At 41.3% G+C, this 22,024-nt stretch overlaps 1 protein-coding gene across 26 annotated transcripts in view; it reads right to left on the reverse strand.

The window, feature by feature from the left end:
• Positions 1–22,024, reverse strand: part of LOC139395705 (E3 ubiquitin-protein ligase MYCBP2) — a 350,297-nt gene that overhangs the window by 140,672 nt on the left and 187,601 nt on the right. For 17 of the 26 annotated variants that reach the window (XM_071143146.1, XM_071143125.1, XM_071143079.1 and 14 more), the window contains 8 exons: positions 12,818–12,990; positions 11,547–11,672; positions 11,029–11,156; positions 2,686–2,912; positions 2,506–2,589; positions 2,296–2,392; positions 1,734–1,926; positions 1,017–1,333 (listed from right to left, as the gene is read on the reverse strand). In XM_071143146.1, coding sequence (XP_070999247.1) covers positions 1,017–1,333; positions 1,734–1,926; positions 2,296–2,392; positions 2,506–2,589; positions 2,686–2,912; positions 11,029–11,156; positions 11,547–11,672; positions 12,818–12,990 — 1,345 coding nt within the window. The remainder of the gene's footprint in view (positions 1–1,016; positions 1,334–1,733; positions 1,927–2,295; positions 2,393–2,505; positions 2,590–2,685; positions 2,913–11,028; positions 11,157–11,546; positions 11,673–12,817; positions 12,991–22,024) is intronic. The other 9 variants (XM_071143169.1, XM_071143183.1, XM_071143157.1 and 6 more) reach the window with 1 other exon arrangement.

The following is a 22,024-nucleotide window of genomic DNA, read 5'->3' on the forward strand; positions in this document are numbered from 1 at the left end:
TGCTCCGTGCCGGGGGGAATAATTTGAGGGAACATTGGTCATGCAGGCTTCAGAGTGAAGTGCTATCCCGACACGATATGTTTGGAGTTTGCGCATCTTCATACAAAAGAATGAAGAGGTGTGCCTAATTATGTCACATTCATTTGTTTATGTCTGATTTCAAGACTTGACATGTAACAGATTAAATACCTCCCAAATTAAATATTGAACTGTTACTGAGGTTTATAGCTTGTAAAATGACAGGGGGCTTTGTTCATTTCAATTTCATGCTCGGTTTATTTTTTTTTAAGTCAAACATGAATTGCATCATCATCCTGAAGTTGATGGGATTATTGAGCCCATCGGCACTCTCTGGAGGTCACCCTTGTGAGTTTCGTCAGCAACACGTGACAATGGAGGGCCCTCTGAGCGAGTTGGTAGGAGCAAGGGGGTGGTTTGGGATTCACTGATGGCTTCTAGGTGGTTGGATGGAGGAGACATGTTGGCTGGGTGGGGTTGGGGGAATGGCAGCCCGCTTATTTTAGTTTCTTCTCCTTTACATAACGTATTTAATATTACTTAAACTCTGTAATATGATAAACATGATCAATATTTAGTATGTGTTTTGTTGTATGTGTTGGCTGCCACAACAATACAAATATGCAGTATATGTGAACAATAATGAATGGAAAATATATTCAATTATATGAAATTATAATAATTTGATTACTGTACCCTCCCCCCCAAAAAGGACAAAATAAATAAAAATGCGGTCCCAGAGGGGGCAATCATTCTCATTTACTGTGTAATTCACTTCACCTGCGGTAAATTGCAAGAGCCTAAAAATAGCCATTCTACCATTTTATCAAAGAAAAAACACAACATTCCGCTGTATTTCAGTCAATTGTAAAGTGCAAGGGTGACAATATATTTGACCACATCTGTAAGTCTATGCAGTCCATGTGGGAATTGAGCAAACAACCTTACTGTTGAACCCACAATCTTGGTCCACAGAGCTCCCTCTCTCTTAGACCTACCTGGTCAAGGCAGTTGAGCAAGTCGCAGAGGCAGGCCCACTGCAGCGCAGGCGTGGGGTAGAAGGAGTGGAAGCAGGCGGTGAAGGTGTTGTGGCACTCTTGCAGCACGGCCTCCAGCAGGGTGAGGGGCTGGGAAAGGTATCCTTGGGGGTCGTTGTCCAGCTTGGTCAGGCAGTTGTCCATGCCCTCTGACAGGATCTTCTTGAGCAAACTACGGGTCTTGCCCACGCACTCCGCCAGCTTGCTGGACTCCTCCACCACCGCCTTGGTGCTGGCTGGTGAGGAGGAAGAGGGGGGAACAGGAATAGGACAGCGGCCTGGGGGTTAAACCAGGGACAATATGATACTGTTACATTCAGAAACTTTACTTAAAGCTGACGGGTATTTTCATTACTTGCTATAACTATAAGCCTTTATTATAACGCTTATGTTAGGTCTCTCAATGTAGCAAAATCATTGGTATCAACTTGGATTCTTGATTTAGTCTTTTCTATAATTTCCATATTTTTGCTACCTGTGTGTGTGTGGTGTGTTACCTGTGTGTGTGTGTGTGCGTATTACCTGTGTGTGTTACCTGTGTACTACTATGAGCACCTGAATGGTTGTGTTTGTGTGTCTGTGTCTACAGTACATGCGCCTTTGTGTGTGTCCATGCATACTTCCGTGTCTACCCACGTATGTGTACACGTTAGTGCACATGCATCTCTGTAACCCTACCAGAGATGGGGAAGATCTCACAGATATAGACACGGAGCAGGCGAAGGCAGCAGGTCCCTACGAAGCGCAGACGCTCCAGGTCCAGCAGGGTAGCCGTGTACTGGAAGCCTTTCAGGCCTCTCAGCTCCTCCACCCCCAGCACCAGGGTGGTCCAGCTCCAGTGGAGGATCCTCAGCAGGGACTCAAAACACTCCTACAGGGAGAGGGGAGGACAACTTTACTGCATGTTTATTACCTGTTTACTACAGTTTTACAACCTATTCATGAAACTAGCTTGCATCCTAACAAATGCTATATTACACTCCAGGGTGATGTTCAATAGGGCATGCAATGGAAACATTTTCCAAACATTTTGCAACAGAAAACTAAAATAAGTGTTTCTTATTGGACCAGTCCAGGTAGCTCCTCCTCTCTGTTTAAATCAATTTCTTCCATTTGGTGGCTGATGAACAAAATTGGTTTCAATATTGCTATCATACAAGCCAATGTTCTGATTCTGGGGTATCTGCGGCCTGCCTTGGACCAAGTCTAGCTAGAGGAAACACAAGCGTACGGTACATACCACTGAGACGGTTCGGGCGAAGGAGCGTTTGAGGATGTGAACCGGCTCACTGGTCTGCTGTTTCCCTTTGGCTGTGTTGCCATCGTTCGACGGAAGTCTGCAGTAGTAAAACAACCACATTACATTCCCATTATAAAGTTGGTTACTTGAAGTTCATCAATATATGGGTCACAAATCAGGCAACATTAGGAGTGTAGGAAAATGACTTGCCTGTACAATAGCTGAGGTATTTGACCTGCATTCACGTCGGTACCGTTGTTTGACTTCTTGGAACTCTTGAACTGAAAGACCACACTGCAAAAAGGAGTAGGTTCACATAATTCACAATGTACAATGAGGAATGGGGATATCTGTTCAAGTAATTGTATTTCTATGGACCCCAGTAGGTACCTGTCATCTGTGGTGATGGTGGCCTGTCCGTGGGAGCCACAATCTGAGCTGGGCCCAGACACCCGGGCCCAGGCCACATACCACCAGCCAAGCTGCAGCAGCACCGGCTCGTCAAACATCATGGCGTACTTCTCCCTGGCAGCGCAGTCGTAGGCCAGGACGTCAGTCTCAGCCATGAGGTCCCCATCTGTCTCATGGTCTCCACCATCAGGCCCCAGCTCAAACAACTGGGGAGTAACACACAACACAAGTCAGTGACAACAGACAAGAGTCAACCTTACCAGCAGAACTTGAATATACCTCTATTCGGACTGCGGCATGATTTCAGCTCTTGGCTAATTTGCTCAATATCACAGAACCTAGCAACTAAATTAATACATTGATAAATACAAAAACAGTTGATGCTAGTATACCTACTAACCTTGATCTTGGAGGTGTATTCAAACTACTAAGATTACATACAGTGGGGAGAACGATTTTGCAGGTTTTTCTACTTACAAAGCATGTAGAGCTCTGTCATTTTTTTTTATCAAAGGTACACTTCAACTGTGAGAGACGGAATCTAAAACAAAAATCCAGAAAATCACATTGTATGATTTTAAGTAATTCATTTGCATTTTATTGCATGACATAAGTATTTGATACATCAGAAAAGCAGAACTTAATATTTGGTACAGAAACCTTTGTTTGCAATTACAGAGATCATACGTTTCCTGTAGTTCTTGACCAGGTTTGCACACACTGCAGCAGGGATTATGGCCCACTCCTCCATACAGACCTTCTCCAGATCCTTCAGGTTTCGGGGCTGTCGCTGGGCAATACGGACTTTCAGCTCCCTCCAAAGATTTTCTATTGGGTTCAGGTCTAGAGACTGGCTAGGCCACTCCAGGACCTTGAGATGCTTCTTACGGAGCCACTCCTTAGTTGCCCTGGCTGTGTGTTTCGGGTCGTTGTCATGCAGGAAGACCCAGCCACGACCCATCTTCAATGCTCTTACTGAGGGAAGGAGGTTGTTGGCCAAGATCTCGCAATACATGGCCCCATCCATCCTCCCCTCAATACGGTGCAGTCGTCCTGTCCCCTTTGCAGAAAAGCATCCCCAAAGAATGATGTTTCCACCTCCATGCTTCACGGTTGGGATGGTGTTCTTGGGGCTGAACTCATCCTTCTTCTTCCTTCAAACACGGCGGGTGGAGTTCAGACCAAAAAGCTCTATTTTTGTCTCATCAGACCACATGACCTCCTCCCATTCCTCCTCTGGATCATCGGCAAACTTCAGATGGCCTGGACATGCGCTGGCTTGAGCAGGGGGACCTTGCGTGCGCTGCAGGATTTTAATCCATGACGGCGTAGTGTGTTACTAATGGTTTTCTTTGAGACTGTGGTCCCAGATCTCTTCAGGTCATTGACCAGGTCCTGCCGTGTAGTTCTGGGCTGATCCCTCATCTTCCTCATGATCATTGATGCCCCACGAGGTGAGATCTTGCATGGAGCCCCAGACCGAGGGTGATTGACCGTCATCTTGAACTTCTTCCATTTTCTAATAATTGCGCCAACAGTTGTTGCCTTCTCACCAAGCTGCTTGCCTATTGTCCTGTAGCCCATCCCAGCCTTGTGCAGGTCTACAATTGTATCCCTGATGTCCTTACACAGCTCTCTGGTCTTGGCCATTGTGGAGAGGTTGGAGTCTGTTTGATTGAGTGTGTGGACAGGTGTCTTTTATACAGGTAACGAGTTCAAACAGGTGCAGTTAATACAGGTAATGAGTGAAGAACAGGAGGGCTTCTTAAAGAAAAACTGTCTGTGAGAGCCGGAATTCTTACTGGTTGGTTGGTTGGTGATCAAATGCTTATGTCATGCAATAAAATGCTAATTTAATACTTAAAAATCATACAATGTGATTTTCTGGATTATTACCTATGATAAAAATTACAGACCTCTACATGCTTTGTAAGTAGGAAAACCTGCCAAATCGGCAGTGTATCAAATACTTGTTGTCCCCACTGTATATTTACACACATACATATACACACACACACTACATAAATATATATGTATAAACTCAGCAAAAAAAGAAACTGCGTTAATTTTCAGCAAACTAAACATGTGTAAATATTTGTATGAAAATAACAAGATTCAACAACAGACATAAACAGAGTTCCTCTGTCCAGTGTCTGTGCTCTTTTGCCCATCTTAATATTGTATTTTTATTGGCCAGTCTGAGATATGGCTTTTTCTTTGCAGCTCTGCCTAGAAGGCCAGCATCCCGGAGTCACCTCTTCACTGTTGACGTGGAGACTGGTGTGTTGCAGGTACTATTTAATGAAGCTGCCAGTTAAGGAATTGTGAGGCTTCTGTTTCTCAAACTAGACACTAATGTACTTGTCCTCTTGCTCAGTTGTGCCCTGGGGCCTCCCAATCCGCTTTCTATTCTGGTTAGCAAAATGTTTATATATAAAATGAATATTGATATGTGTGGTCATAACATGATTTTGTGACAAACCACAACATGTGACCGTATCAAGTGTCCAAAACATAAATATATTGCGAATGCATCTGTTTATGTGCTGTACATGTGCACCTCACTTAGGCTTCAACTCCGGTTGCATGGCCTTTACTTATGTATGGAATACTATGTGATAAGTGTGTGTGCAACAGTATATAAAGTATGCTAATGTACTGGTGTGAAGGCATTTGGGCAGTGGTGTAAAATCCTTCAGTAAAAATACTTTAAAGTACTACTGTTATGGAATTATTGTAATCAAAAGGAGACTCTTAGATTTCTTCAAGACAATCAAACATGATTTAATTATTGCAGTAATGGAGCTCTTCAACGACCCCCCACCCCCACGATTCGTCGAGAGCACAACGACAAAAGATACCATGGCCTTTTATAGCTAAGACACCCCCTTCGGTCTACATGACAAACAGATGTTTGGAATGGGTCACAAGGTTAAGATTTGTGTGAAAAATGCTTATAATTCACAGCAGACATTATCTGCTATAAAAACGTATCATTCTGTAGAAACCAGGGTCTGCCCCAGAGGCATCTCTCCCTGGTACCCTCCATTCGGGCACACAGACACTAATCATGCTATGGATTGCGGTCTTGTTAGGTTTATCGTAAATCCACTGTCAGTGTTAAATCTCCCAGAGGCCCACTTTCAGTAGAACACACACAGATGCGTGTTCTAACAACCCCTTATTCTGTTCCATAAAACAACCATTTGATGCAATTACAATATTATAAAATAATCTTGCAATTATTCTCTCATAATACTTCAGTATTTTGGGGGGTATCTGTACATTATTTTACTATTTATATTTATGGCAACTTTTACTTCACTACATTCCGAAAGAAAATAATGTTAATTTCACTCAAGAAATTTTCCCTGACATGCAAAAGTACTTGTAACATTTTGACAGGAAAATTGTCCAATTCACACACTTATCAAGAGAATATCCCTGGTCACCGCTACTGCATTTAAATTTGGTAGACTCACTAAACACAAATGCTTAGTTTGTCATTTATGTTTGCGTGTTGGAGTGTGCCCCTGGGTATCTGTCAATAAAAATAACAATTTGGGCTGTCTGGTTTAATAGAAGGAATTTTTTATTATTTATACTTTTTCTTTTGATACTTAAGTATAAAAAGTAAATGGAATTGCAAAAATGTACTTAAGTATTTTTAAAGCCAAATACTGTTAGAATGTAGAATGTTACTGTGTGACTTTTACTTTTTCTATTAAGGTATTTCACATTTACTCAAGTATGAAAATGTTGTACTTTTTCCACCACTGGATGTGGCTGGGGGTTTATTGCATTTATTTCAAATGTCCCCATCAATTGTGTGTGTCTGGGTAAGCATCATCTAATATTTTTTATCTGAACACTTTGTTAACCTGGAATTTTTCCTTACTGTAGGCTACTACTACTTTTAGTCTTGAAGTGGAACGACATTTATTGGATATTTCAAACTTTTTTAACAAATCAAAAACTGAAAAATTGGGCGTGCAAAATTATTCAGCCCCCTTAAGTTAATACTTTGTAGCGCCACCTTTTGCTGCGATTACAGCTGTAAGTCGCTTGGGGTATGTCTCTATCAGTTTTGCACATCGAGAGACTGAAATTTTTTCCCATTCCTTCTTGCAAAACAGCTCGAGCTCAGTGAGGTTGGATGAAGAGCATTTGTCAACAGCAGTTTTCAGTTCTTTCCACAGATTCTCGATTGGATTCAGGTCTGGACTTTGACTTGGCCATTCTAACACCTGGATATGTTTATTTTTGAACCATTCCATTGTAGATTTTGCTTTATGTTGTGGATCATTGTCTTGTTGGAAGACAAATCTCCGTCCCAGTCTCAGGTCTTTTGCAGACTCCATCAGGTTTTCTTCCAGAATGGTCCTGTATTTGGCTCCATCCATCTTCCCATCAATTTTAACCATCTTCCCTGTCCCTGCTGAAGAAAAGCAGGCCTAAACCATGATGCTGCCACCACCATGTTTGACAGTGGGGATGGTGTGTTCAGGGTGATCAGCTGTGTTGCTTTTACGCCAAACATAACGTTTTGCATTGTTGCCAAAAAGTTCAATTTTGGTTTCATCTGACCAGAGCACCTTCTTCCACATGTTTGGTGTGTCTCCCAGGTGGCTTGTGGCAAACTTTAACCAACACTTTTTATGGATATCTTTAAGAAATGTCTTTCTTCTTGCCACTCTTCCATAAAGGCCAGATTTTGCAATATACGACTGATTGTTGTCCTATGGACAGAGTCTCCCACCTCAGCTGTAGATCTCTGCAGTTCATCCAGAGTGATCATGGGCCTCTTGGCTGCATCTCTGATCAGTCTTCTCCTTGTATGAGCTGAAAGTTTAGAGGGACGGCCAGGTCTTGGTAGATTTGCAGTGGTCTGATACTCCTTCCATTTCAATATTATCGCTTGCACAGTGCTCCTTGGGATGTTTAAAGCTTGGGAAATCTTTTTGTATCCAAATCCGGCTTTAAACTTCTTCACAACAGTATCTCGGACCTGCCTGGTGTGTTCCTTGTTCTTCATGATGCTCTCTGCGCTTTTAACGGACCTCTGAGACTATCACAGTGCAGGTGCATTTATACGGAGACTTGATTACACACAGGTGGATTGTATTTATCATCATTAGTCATTTAGGTCAACATTGGATCATTCAGAGAATGTCGTTCCACTTCATGATTGTGTCCCACTTGTTGTTGATTCTTCACAAAAAAATACAGTTTTATATCTTTATGTTTGAAGCCTGAAATGTGGCAAAAGGTCGCAAAGTTCAAGGGGGCCGAATACTTTCGCAAGGCACTGTAAATATACTTTAGTATCAAAAGTGAAAGTAAAAGTACAGATCATTTCAAATTCCTTATATTAGGTAAACCAGATGGTATGACCTTTTTTTTTATTTTTTATTAATGGAGTGTCAGGGGCACACTCCAACACTGACATAATTTACAAATTAAGCATTTGTGTTAAGTGAGTCCGCCAAATAAGAGGCAGGGATGTTCTGGACCATTTCCCTGTCCTGCTAAGCATTCAAAATGTAACGTGTACATTTGGGTGTCAGGGAAAATGTAAGGAGTAAAAAGTACATTACTTTCTTTAGGAATGTTCTGAAGTAAAAAATAAAAAGATAAATAGTACATATAAGTACATATACCCCAAAAAACGACTAAGTAGTAGGTAAAGGTATTTTTACTTAAGTACTTTTCACCACTGGACATTACAGACATTTCCGTGAGAACACCGATTTTAGGGATATCTCATGGTCTGACAAACACTGCTCTAGCGTTGCCACCTATCACCGCAGATGCAGAAGAGCCACATCAACATATTTCGGTGGATTGAGACACATCCAATGCAACCACAACAAAAATCTTTAGCTTATATATATTATATATTATATATATATTTTTTTTTATTGTGTTACTTTGACGCACCGTCAATCAACTCTAGGGGGTTAACATTATATATTTTTTTATAACTGACTCATCTCTGTACCCACATACAATTATCTGCAAGGTCCCTCAGTCGAGCTGTGAATTTCAAACACAGATTCAACCAAAAAGACCAGGTTTTCCAATGCCTCAAAGAACAGCACCTATTGGTACAGTGGGGCAAAGAAGTATTTAGTCAGCCACCAATTGTGCAAGTTCTCCCACTTAAAAAGATGAGAGGCCTGTAATTTTCATCATAGGTACACTTCAACTATGACAGACAAAATGAGAAAAAAAATCCAGGAAATCACATTGTAGGATTTTTAATGAATTTATTTGCACATTTGCACATTATGGTGGAAAATAAGTGTTCGGTCACCTACAAACAAGCAATATTTCTGGCTCTCACAGACCTCTTCTTTAAGAGGCTCCTCTGTCCTCCACTCGTTACCTGTATTAATGGCACCTGTTTGAACTTGTTATCAGTATAAAAGAAACCTGTCCACAACCTCAAACAGTCACACTCCAAACTCCACTATGGCCAAGACCAAAGAGCTGTCAAAGGACACCAGAAACAAAATTGTAGACCTGCACCAGGCTGGGAAGACTGAATCTGCAATAGGTAAGCAGCTTGGTTTGAAGAAATCAACTGTGGGATCAATTATTAGGAAATAGACATACAAGACCACTGATAATCTCCCTCGATCTGGGGCTCCACGCAAGATCTCACCCCGTGGGGTCAAAATGATCACAAGAACGTTGAGCAAAAATCCCAGAAATACACAGGGGGGACCTAGTGAATGACCTGCAGAGAGCTGGGACCAAAGTAACAAAGCCTACCATCAGTAACACACTACGCCGCCAGGGACTCAAATCCTGCGGTGCCAGATAGAACTTTTTGGTAAACACTCAACTCGTCGTGTTTGGAGGACAAAGAATGCTGAGTTGCATCCAAAGAACACCATACCTACTGTGAAGCATGGTGGTGGAAACATCATGCTTTTGGGCTGTTTTTCTGCAAAGGGACCAGGACGACGGATCCGTGTAAAGGAAAGAATGAATGGGGCCAATTATCGTGAGATTTTGAGTGAAAACCTCCTTTCATCAGCAAGGGCATTGAAGATGAACGTGGCTGGGTCTTTCAGCATGACAATGATCCCAAACACACCGCCCGGGCAACGAAGGAGTGGCTTCGTAAGAAGCATTTCAAGGTCCTGGAGTGGCCTAGCCAGTATCCAGATCTCAAACCCATAGAAAATCTTTGGAGGGAGTTGAAAGTCCATGTTGCCCAGCAACAGCCCCAAAACATCACTGCTCTAGAGGAGATCTGCATGGAGGAATGGGCCAAAATACCAGCAACATTGTGTGAAAACCTTGTGAAGACTTCGTCTGTCATTGCCAACAAAGGGTAAATAACAAAGTATTGATATAAACTTTTGTTATTGACCAAATACTTATTTTCCACCATAATTTGCAAATAAATTCATTAAAGCTCCTACAATGTGATTTTCTGGATTTTTTCTCTCTCATTTTGTCTGTCATAGTTGAAGTGTACCTATGATGAAAATTACAGGCCTCTCATCTTTTTAAGTGAGAGAACTTGCACAATTGGAGGCTGACTAAATACTTTTTTGCCCCACTGTATATATACATATTTTTTTAAGTAGACAATGGTGACTTTAAAAAAGGAAGCCTGTACAATATACAAAATATTCCAAAACATGCATCCTGTTTGCAACAATGCACGAAGTAATACTGCAAAACATGTGGCAAATTAACTTTTTGTCCTGAATACAAAGTGTTATGTTTGGGGCAAATAAAATACAACACATTACCTAGTCTTGCACAGGCAAAGTTCTACAGGAAATCCTGGTTCAGTCTGCTTTCCATCAGACACTGAAAGATCACTTCATCTTTCAGCAGGAAAATAACTTAAAACACAAGGCCAAATCTGGCAAGACCAGAAAAATGGTCTGAGAACCAATTTGACAGAGCTTGAATAATTTTAAAGAATAATGGGCAAATGTTGCACAACCCAGGTGTGGTAAGCTCCTAGAAACTCACCCAGAAAGACTCAGCCGTAGTCGCTGCCAAATGTGATACCACAAATTATTGATTGAGGGGTATGAATACTTACGTAAATGAGATATTTCTGGATTTTATTTTCATGAAATTTGCAAAGTTTTCACAAACATGTTTTCATTATGGGTTAGATGTGTGTAACTGGTTGAGAAAAAAATATTTCATACATTTTGAATTCAGGCTGTAACACAACTAAACGTGGAAAAAGTAAAGGTGTATGAATACTTTCTGAAGGCACTGTATGGACCTAGAAAACCGAGCTAGAGGAAATGCAGTGTATTTGCCAGTATCCCTGCCACTGACCTTGATCTTAGCGGTGTACTCCCCACGGCCCCCGAACAGGCCCAGCCCCCCCAGCAGGATGTCCGCATCAGCACAGAAGCGGATGGCCTCCACCGAGTGGGCCGAGTAACCCCAGCCACCCCCGTGACCTATGACAAGTTGCGATAAGTCAGCTCTGCAGCATCATCTGTGCTCATACAATGAGGTTAGTTTTATTAGAAGCATCCAGTCACTGCGATATGACATATGAACATATTGGAATACTGTTCCAATACATCCTAAAGCTTCCTTGAATTACAATAAACTTGAAATGGCACATTTTTAATATATCACTGGTAATGAAGTATATGTAATGTTGTTTCTGGCTGGAATGTCTTGTAAATAAATGAATCAAACCAAAATCATGAAAAAGGGATAAGAGAAAAAGTGATAAGAGAAATGACTGAGTGTGACAAATACTATAGTAGAAGATGAGAAAATAAAACCATGATCTCCTGTTAGTCATCAGCAAAAATCCTGTGTGTGGACTGAGGACTCACTCTCAAAGCGGTTGACCACGCTGTAGTCTTCTTTTGAGTAGACCTTCATAACGGCCTGAGTCTCCTCTTCTGTGCTGGTCACACCCATCTTCAGCTCCTGCATGGTTGCCAGCGTATCCAGGCAACCTGGTCACAACACACACAGGGGACTTCGCTTAACATTATTAATAATGTGCTTAACATTATCAGAGGAATTGACACCTCTGTTAATTGTTTTGTCTATTTTTGCTATATTTTTTAAAGTGCTTGGCAGTACTGCTGTAATAGCGCTGCGTTAAAGTGGGTTATAGTACAGAATAATGCTTTTCTTATAGCTAGGCCTTTCTGAAAGTATGCACATGTATAATGCTCCCATGCCCGGAGAGAATACGATTAAATAAATAAGATCTAAGTACTAAAAGCGTTTTCAATAGCTATCAAAAGAAAATGTAAAAAGTGCTTCAGTGTAAAGCGGAGTGAGGGAGAGAGAGGGAGTGAGAGAGACAGCGACAGTAGAGTGACGAGACCACTGATATCAAGCAACATACATTTGGCCAATAGTTGCATTGATGCACTGAGCTGGCAGAGCCATGTCAATTTAAATACTGAGGCAAATAGTAAAATAGTATGAATCAAATAGATGACTGTATTTCCTGTCCAACACGGCCAAAATATTTAAGAGATAAACACATCCACTTTATATTTTCTTGAAAATAATGGACAACGTGATATTGGCATTATTTCCAAGATAATTGTACAGAGCGGAAGCGTTCAAGCTGTTTTGTTTGTGATACTTGTTTGAATACATAAATAACAATAAGCTGATGAGCAATTTTGCCTGGCTTAGAAGAGTTGCTGTGTTGTCCAGACACACTGTTCATCACATTGCATATCAAACACTAGGCAAAAAGTTAGCTAAATCGTATGTTAGCAAATCTGCCAATATCACAAATGAATTCTACAATAGCAGTTGCTGAAAACAGCTGTTCAAACTAGAAACATGTGGGAGGATTTGACAGCATAGCGCCACTTGCATCATGACTGCAAAATTGACAGAAATTCATGCAATCTCTACAAAAACATATCAATGCTAGCTAGTTTTCCATCATTAGACCTTCGTTTACAATGTATCCAATTTATGTTTGTGTGGTTGGTTTAGCTTTCTGTAACTTTGTAGCAAGTACGGTCTACATCGTTTAGTTCCCAGTGGATATGACCCGGGACCCGCTACCCTATCAGTAAAAATCCACAGAAAGAGGTCCGTCAAATTCGTATCATCATTCTGATTATACCCAGTATGTGCAGGGCTCCGTGGGAGCGAGTGGTGGTGGTGTGGGAGCCGGCGGGCAGTGCCAGCTCTGGGCTGAGGATGCTGCAGCTGGCCTGGAGGTCCGTGGCCGAGGGCACACGGGCATCGGCTATCACGGCGTTGTAGCACCACATCTCCCTTGATGCCGGCAGAAATCTACAGGTGGGAGGACAGTGAGGAGTTGAAAGATCAAATAGAGGGTATTAAAGGATGTCTGTGTGTGTGTGTGTGTGTGTGTGTGTAAGGTAACAAGGTTACAGAGCATTCAGAAATACAGGTAATTCGAAAAGCATTCAGACTCCTTGACTTTCCACATTTGGCTAGGTTACAACCTTATTATAAAACAAATTTAACAAATAGATTGGCAAAATTTCAAAAACCCTGTTTTCGCATTGTTATTATGGGGTGTTGTGTATAGACTGATGAGGAGCATTTTCATTTAATCCATTTTTGAATAAGGCTGTAAATGCACCGTATTTCGTAGACCTATCAAGGGATAGGCGATATGGCTTAAAATGTCAGTTTGACATGAACAGTTTGACACTTTTGAATAATAACCTTATATTCTAAATATGCTTTATGAGTAGTGCATGACCGTAGCATGGCAACAAATTCATTATAAGGGGTTTTAGTCAGGCTAACTTCATCCTGAATGTTTTATCAAACTTAAACCAAAAATTATAGAACCAGTAGTGAAGTAGTCCTATTTGCCACTTTCCAAAGGAATCAAAATGATCTTTTGCCTCAGACTTTGCTACTGCACATTTGTTCAATTACAGAATTCAGTTGTATTCATTCATTTAAGCATTTTTATAAATTGGTTAATTTCACACACTCATTTAATACCATTTACAGTCACATTTGTTTTATCCCTGTGAATTGTTTTCATCTCTGTATACCAGGGAAGGGCAACTAGCTTTTAACCATTTACAACAAATATATATATTTTTTCACTTACTTATGAGAGATAGAATACACAAGGTGCAATTTAGAAATTTGGTTGTGCATCTGTAGTCAATTAGCCCATGCCAGCAAAACATCTAGCGGTCAGCTATCTAAACTTGTAGTAAGCATGGTTGAATTACAGATCGTGGTGGATAATAAAATAATAAATCAAAACTGCCAACATTTGCCTCTTGAACCCTGTCCAGTGGGCGCAACAGCGTCTCTACTTCCTAAGGCGGCTGAATAAATTCGGCATGCCGCCTCGGGTCCTCTCCAAATACTACTGCTGCGACATCAAGAGCATCTTGACCGGCTGCATCACAGACGGGAATTGCTACATACATGACCAGAAAGCACTCCAGCGGATGGTAAAGACGGCCCATTACATCACTTGGAGTGTGCTCCTACCCATCAGGGACATGCAGTACCAGTCAAATGTTTACACACATCTTCTCATTCAAGGGTTTTTATTTTCACTATTTTCTACATTGTAGAATAATAGTGAAGACATCAAAACAATGAAATAACACATATAGAATCAAACAAGTGATTGGTACAAGCATACTACTTCAAAGCAGCCACACTTTGCCTTGCCAGCTTTGCACACACTTGGCATTCCCTCAACAAGCTTCAACTGGAATGCTTTTCCAAGAGTCTTGAAGGAGATCCCATATGTGCTGAGCACTTGTTGGCTGCTTTTCCTTCACTCTGGGGTCCAACTCATCCCAAACCATCTCAATTGGGTTGAGGTCAAGGTGATTGTGGAGGCCAGGTCATCTGATGCAGCACTTCATCACTCTCCTTCTTGGTCAAATAGCCCTTACACAGCCTGGAGGTGTGCTGGGTCACTGTCCTGTTGAAAAACAAATGATAATCCCACTAAGCACAAACCAGATGGGATAGCGTATCGTTGCAGAATGCTGTGGCAGCCATGCTGGTTAAGTGTGCTTTGAAATCACTGACAGTTGTTTCACCAGCAAAGCACCCCCGCACCATCACACCTCATCCTCCATGCTTCACGTGGGAACCACGCATGCAGAGATTATCCGTTCACCTTCTCTGCATCACAAAGACATGGCAGTTGGAACCAAAAATAAATTATTTGGACTCAACAGACCAAAGGACAGATTTTCACCGGTCTAATGTCTATTGTATGCCATCTGTTAATACGAATAAAAATGTGAAATTACGAGCCTAGTTGGTTTAGCCACAGAAGAAGTCTGCAACCTTCCAACCTTGGTCTGCCATGTAGCACGATTTTGTCTACTTGAGCTGGTCAGCATGTGTAGGTAATCCTGTCTAACGCTGCTTTTAAAAAATATACACTGCTCAAAAAAAATAAAGGGAACACTTAAACAACACAATGTAACTCCAAGTAAATCACACTTCTGTGAAATCAAACTGTCCACTTAGGAAGCAACACTGATTGACAATAAATGTCACATGCTGTTGTGCAAATGGGATAGACAACAGGTGGAAATTATAGGCATCTAGTAAGACACCCCCAATAAAGGAGTGGTTCTGCAGGTGGTGACCACAGACCACTTCTCAGTTCCTATGCTTCCTGGCTGATGTTTTGGTCACTTTTGAATGCTGGCGGTGCTTTCACTCTAGTGGTAGCATGAGACGGAGTCAACAACCCACACAAGTGGCTCAAGGTAGTGCAGCTCATCCAGGATGGGACATCAATGCGAGCTGTGGCAAGAGGTTTGCTGTGTCTGTCAGCGTAGTGTCCAGAGCATGGAGGCGCTACCAGGAGACAGGCCAGTACATCAGGAGACGTGGAGGAGGCAGTAGGAGGGCAACACAGCAGCAGGACCGCTATCTCTGCCTTTGTGCAAGGAGGAGCACTGCCAGAGCCCTGCAAAATGACCTCCAGCAGGCCACAAATGTGCATGTGTCTGCTCAAACGGTCAGAAACAGACTACATGAGGGTGGTATGAGGGCCCAACATCCACAGGTGGGGGGGTTGTGCCACTGGCACCCTGTGCTCTTCACAGATGAAAGCAGGTTCACACTGAGCACGTGACAGACGTGACAGTCTGGAAATTCCGTGGAGAACGTTCTGCTGCCTACAACATCCTCCAGCATGACCAGTTTGGCGGTGGGTCAGTCATGGTGTGGGGTGGCATTTCTTTGGGGGGCCGCACAGCCCTCCATGTGCTCGCCAGAGGTAGCCTGACTGCCATTAGGTACCGAGATGAGATCCTCAGACCCCTTGTGAGACCATATGCTGGTGCGGTTGGCCCTGGGTTCCTCCTAATTGTTAAGGGAATTTTTTATCAATGATGACTAATTATGTATACATTTCAATCAGAACTGACTAATCCGAATACTATTATATGTTACTGTATATGTACTAATCAGAATACTAAATGTTACTGTATATGTATGAGTTTTCTTTCTTGATCCCAGTACTGAAAATAATGTGTATGAACGTGGGCAAAAGTTAGAACAATGGCTGTCTGTTCCTTGGTACAACTCTTCAGACTGCTATTTGAATGCTTATCTACTCGAAAAGGCCTTGAGTCATAAATTATATTAAATTGGTAGGGAGGCGGACATGGGAAGGCTGGAGAGACAGCCTTTGTACTGGAACGGATATGGCACGGATTGGGGATGGAACTAAGGACGTCATTTTCAGTTTATAACCTGTGGTGACCTATATTGTGGCAGTACTCTCTTGAATAAAGGCTGTTACTTGACTTTTAAGACCGGGCTCTGTCCATTCCTATAAAATAAGGGTCTTACAAATTCTTATGAATTGACAGTGTTTAATTTTAATTGGGAATTATAACAGAGGAATTAAATTCCTTCAACACTAATGCAAGACAATGCTAGACCTCATGTGGCTGGAGTGTGTCAGCAGTTCCAGCAAGAGGAAGGCATTGATGCTATGGACTGGCCCGCCCGTTCCCCAGACCTGAATCCAATTGAGCACATCTGGGACATCATGTCTCGCTCCATCCACCAACAGACTGTCCAGGAGTTGGCGGATGCTTTAGTCCAGGTCTGGGAGGAGATCCCTCAGGAGACCATCCGCCACCTCATCAGGAGCATGCCCAGGCGTTGTAGGGAGGTCATACAGGCACGTGGAGGCCCCACACTACTGAGCCTCATTTTGACTTGTTTTAAGGACATTACATCAAAGTTGGATCAGCCTGTAGTGTGGTTTTCCACTTTGAGTGTGACTCCAAATCCAGACCTCCATGGGTTGATTTCCATTGATAATTTTTGTGTGATTTTGTTGTCAGCACATTCAACTATGTAAAGAAAAAAGTATTTAATAAGAATATTTCGTTCATTCAGATCTAATATGTGTTATTTTAGTGTTCCCTTTATTTTTTTGAGCAGTGTATATTGCGTAGTAGATATATTACTGCATAAGTGCTGCTCTCCACTTTCCGGAAGACCGCGTTTTAAAATCAGTGGAATTCGAGTATGATAGCTAAGGAGATGAGAAAATACCTGTCGCCGGATTATGTCTTCAAACTAAGGGCAACCATGGCATCCGGGACAAAGAGGGACAAGCGTCCATCCATGTATACGGGTAAGAGAGTCTAGCTAGTTACATTTTCAGATATTACACGTTTCTAATTTTGTCAGAAAGTAATTTTCCTTTCAAGGTAAGTGTACTGTTAGCTAGCTAACGGCTGGCTGGCTCGCTACCTAATGTTACGTGTATGATCTGTGTAGTCATATTATTTGTATCTCAGAGCCATTTGCTTTGCTAGTTATAGCCTAATGTTAGCTAGCTAACATTAAACATGGTTGGAGTTTCATGCAGTGTAGTAATGTCACGAGTTGGGATTATGGTTCATTGTTTAGCTAGCTAGCTACAGGTCTAAACAAAAGACTCCACTACGCAAGTAAACATTTCAAATGAATGTTGATGTCACTGCGACAACTGTTGATATACATAGCTGGTAAATTCGCTCTGGCTATCAACGCCAATTTCAGAGCACTCTTGCCTGTGTGTGCCAGAGCGCAGAATAACTGGCAAATTAACCCACTCTCAACACCCGTTGAATATGGCCGGTGTCAGTAAACGTGGGCAAAAAGTGTAGTCACCAACGCTCTGGATAACAAAAACAGCCTAACCAGCTCTGCTAGGGTGAGTAAAATGGTCAGAGTGAGCTGTTCTCTCATTGTCTGGAAGTAGCTAGCAAGCTAGCCAAAATTAGACAGCTTGGGTGCTTGACTGCTGTTATTAGGACAGAACCATTGAAGAGATCGGTGGGGCTAAAGCTTAAGAGGGTGTGAACGATGCTGAATGGGTGTAGACAAAGAGGAGCTCTCGAATAGGTGTACCAAAACATTCAAAGGCCATTTTCTCAAAAGTGAGGTTACAAGTTCATAAACTTTCAAAACAGAATGACTTTCCTGTTGTTCCTCAACTGTAGTTTATTATGTCCACTTTTCTAGCTCTGAGTCTCTACATTTATCCAATGTAAAAAACACAACTTCAAATACATAATCGAGCCGGTCGGTCACATACTTCCGTGATGTATCCGAGTCTCATCTGGTTGAGTTTTTGTTATTGCAGATATGAAGCAGGAAAAATTCAGTGGTCCATGTATTGAAGTTTGTAGCCGGAGATGCTTATTTCTCGTCGTAGCTCGTGTTGGCTCACCATTTTTTCTCAATTTGTTTAGTCTAGTATTTTGTCGGTTTGGGTCCTTTCTGGGAGAGATGAAGACTCAGTGGTTTGTCTTGTTATCGGAGTGTGTTATTCAGCAAAAGTTCCTCTCAGGTTATTGTTTCTCTCAGAGTCAGATGTAAGGATTCAACATATCAGTGTTCATATGGGATGAACCTGAGACTAAAGGTGTCCATATGGTTCCCGGACAAATCCGGTCAGAAGAGTTTGTGCATATATTATGACAACATTTTGTGAGGTTTTTGTTCGTTTTGGGCTTCGGTGAGGTTTTTTTTCCAGCTGTTCGGAAACAGTTTTTTCTAGAGGCAAGCCAAAAATTGCAGCCGACTCGTTGGTGATTGGTCAACAGTAGGGATTCTTCAATAAAGCCTTTGTCATTCAATGAGACAACTTGTTTTCATACAAATACTGCACCAAAGATCTTATTTAGATGTACAATTGCACAACTACAATCTCAGCAAAAAGGTCAAAATGAATGACAGATGTCTTGATTTCTCTTAGATTAATTTTGAGTATTTTAAGGACGTGTATACTGGATACGGCACAGTCTCAAACCAGACAAACAGTACTATTGATGCTTTTTTCCCTTAGTTTTTCTAGCGAACATCTTTTAAGGACATGGCATCAAAGTTGGATCAGCCTGTAGTGTGGTTTTCCACTTTAATTGTGAGTGTGACTCCAAATCCAGACCTCCATGGGTTGATAAATTTGATTTCCATTGATAATTTGTGTGATTTTGTTGTCAGCACATTCAACTATGTAAAGAAAAAATAATTTAATAAGAATATTTCATTCATTCAGATCTAGGATGTATTATTTTAGTGTTCCCTTTATTTTTTTGAGCAGTGTATTTGCATAGTTGGTTTCAGACCTCATGCTCTGATACCGTCTGCCCAACGGTAAAGGAGAGAACAGCTCGTGACTGAGGTGTATGGGGTCCTTGATGATGCTGCGTACCTTCCGTAGGCACCATTTCGAGTATACAGTACCTGTCAAAAGTTTGGACACATTCCAGGGTTTTTCTTAATTTTTTACTATTTTCTACATTGTAAAATAATAGTGAAGACATCAAAACCATGAAATAATATGGAATGATGTAGTAACTAAAAATGTGTTTGCCTTTTGACAGCTTTGCACACTCTTGGCATTCTCTCAACCAGCTTCATGAATGCATTTCAATTAACAAGTGTGCCTTCTTAAAAGTTAATTTGTGGAATTTCTTTCCTTCGTAATGCGTTAGAGCCGATCAGTTGAGTTGGGACAAGGTAGGGGGGTATACAGAAGATAGCCCTACTTTGTAAAAGACCAAGTCCATATTATGGCAAGAACAGCTCAAATAAAGAGAAACGACAGTCCATCATTACTTTAAGACATGAAGGTCAGTCAATATGGAACATTTCAAGAACTTTGAAAGTTTCTTCAAGTGCAGTTGCAAAAACCATCAAGTGCTATGATGAAACTGGCACTCATGAGGACCGCCACAGGAATGGAAGACTCAAAGTTACTTCTGCTGCAGAGGATAAGTTAATTAGAGTTACCAGCCTCAGAAATTGCAGCCCAAATAAATACTTCAGAGTTCAAGTAACAGACACATCTCAACATCAACTGTTCAGAGACTGTGTGAATCAGACCTTCATGGTCCAATTGCTGCAAAGAAACCACTACTAAAGGACACCAATAAAAATAAGACTTGCTTGGACCAAGAAACACAAGCAAAGGACATTAGACCGGTGGAAGTGTGTCCTTTGGTCTGTAGTCCAAATTTGAGATTTTTAGTTCCAATCGCCGTGTCTTTGTGAGACGCAGTGTGGGTGAACGGTTGATCTCCGCCTGTGTATTTCCCACCGTAATACATGGAAGAGGAGTTGTTATGATGTGGGGGTGCTTTGCTGGTGACACTGTCTGATTTATCTACAATTCAAGGCACATTTAACCAGCATGGCTACCACAGCATTCAACAGCGATATGCCATCCCATCTGGTTTGCGCTTAGTGGGACTATCATTTGTTTTTCAACAGGACAATAACCCAACACACCTCCAGGCTGTGTAAGGGCTATTTTACCAAGAAAGAGAATGATGGCGTGCTGCATCAGATGACCTGGCCTCCACAATCCCTCGACCAAAGTCAGATGGATTGGGATTAGTCAGACCGCAGAGTCAAGAAAAAGCAAGTGCAAAAAAGATCTCAACATGAGGGAACTCCTTAACTGTTGAAAAAGCATTCCAGGTGAAGCTGGTTGAGAGGATGCCAAGAGTGTGCAAAGCTGTCATCAAGGCAAAGGGTGGCTATTTGAAAAATATCAAATATAAAATATAGTATATTTTGATTTGTTTAATGCCTTTTTGATTACATGATTCCCTATGTGTTGTTTCATAGTTTCGATATCTTCACTATTATTCTATAATGTAGAAAATAGTAAAAATAAAGAGAACCCCTTGAATGAGTAGGTGTGTCCAAATATTTTAACTGGTAGTGTATATCATTGCATTGAATTTCCTTTTGGTGTGACGCTGTGTCTGCATTACATTGGTGGCAGTAACTGATTATTGTAAGACCGTTAGTCTTGTACGTTAGTCTTAATTACATGTTATGATAAATACTGTCAGTGCTTTGTCTACGGTCGGATACGAACTGATAGCCTAGCCATGGGCAACCCTGGTGGAACCTTACTCACACTGCTCCTGTTTTCACAAATAAGAATTCCCAAATCCAAAGTCCTGTTAGTTTCTATAAGCCTTTTCAATTGATCTGTAGTGTTTACAATGTCAATGACTATTGCATTACACTTGTATCTGGTCTATAAAGACCACTGTAACTACCTCATTATCAAACGTATTTAGCCTAGTAATCGAAGTCCTTAAACAAGCAATTGAATTCTTGATGTCTGAGAAATTAACGACCTTTCAGAATGAGAATATAGTAACTGAGTTGATTGAGAATACTGTTTATATAAGTATTAACGGTATAACGGTTAATGATAAGGTAGAGTTAATGAAAGGGACCTCTACGTATAAAAACCCTTCATGGTGCACCTACTTGATTCATTTCGATAGGATATTATGATTTTTATGAATAATGACTAAATGATGTATACATTTAACGCAGAACTATAACTAACAGAATTCTACTCTGTCTATGAAGAATGTTTGTACATAGGCAAAGAGGAAGTGTTAACTCTTGGAACTACTCCTCACGGATCCGGGAGAATTGTCATCAACTGACACTAATTAGCATAACGCAACGGACAAAAAAATCCTTCTAGAAAATATTCATATTCATGAAATAACAAGCGAAATATATTGAAACACAGCTTAGCCTTTTGTTAATCACCCTGTCATCTCAGATTTTGAAATTATGCTTTACAGCCAAAGCAAGACAAGCATTTGTGTAAGTTTTTCGATAGCCTAGCATAGCATTATGCCTAGCTAGCAGCAGGCAACCTGGTCACGAAAATCAGAAAAGCAATTCAATTCATTAAAAATCCTACAATGTGAATTTCTGGATTTTTTCCCCCTAATTTTGTCTGTCATAGTTGAAGTGTACCTATGATGAAAATTACAGGCCTCTCTAATCTTTTTAAGTG

The sequence above is a fragment of the Oncorhynchus clarkii genome, chromosome 3 (genome assembly GCF_045791955.1).
Source record: "Oncorhynchus clarkii lewisi isolate Uvic-CL-2024 chromosome 3, UVic_Ocla_1.0, whole genome shotgun sequence".
NCBI classification, from domain to species: Eukaryota; Metazoa; Chordata; class Actinopteri; order Salmoniformes; family Salmonidae; genus Oncorhynchus; species Oncorhynchus clarkii.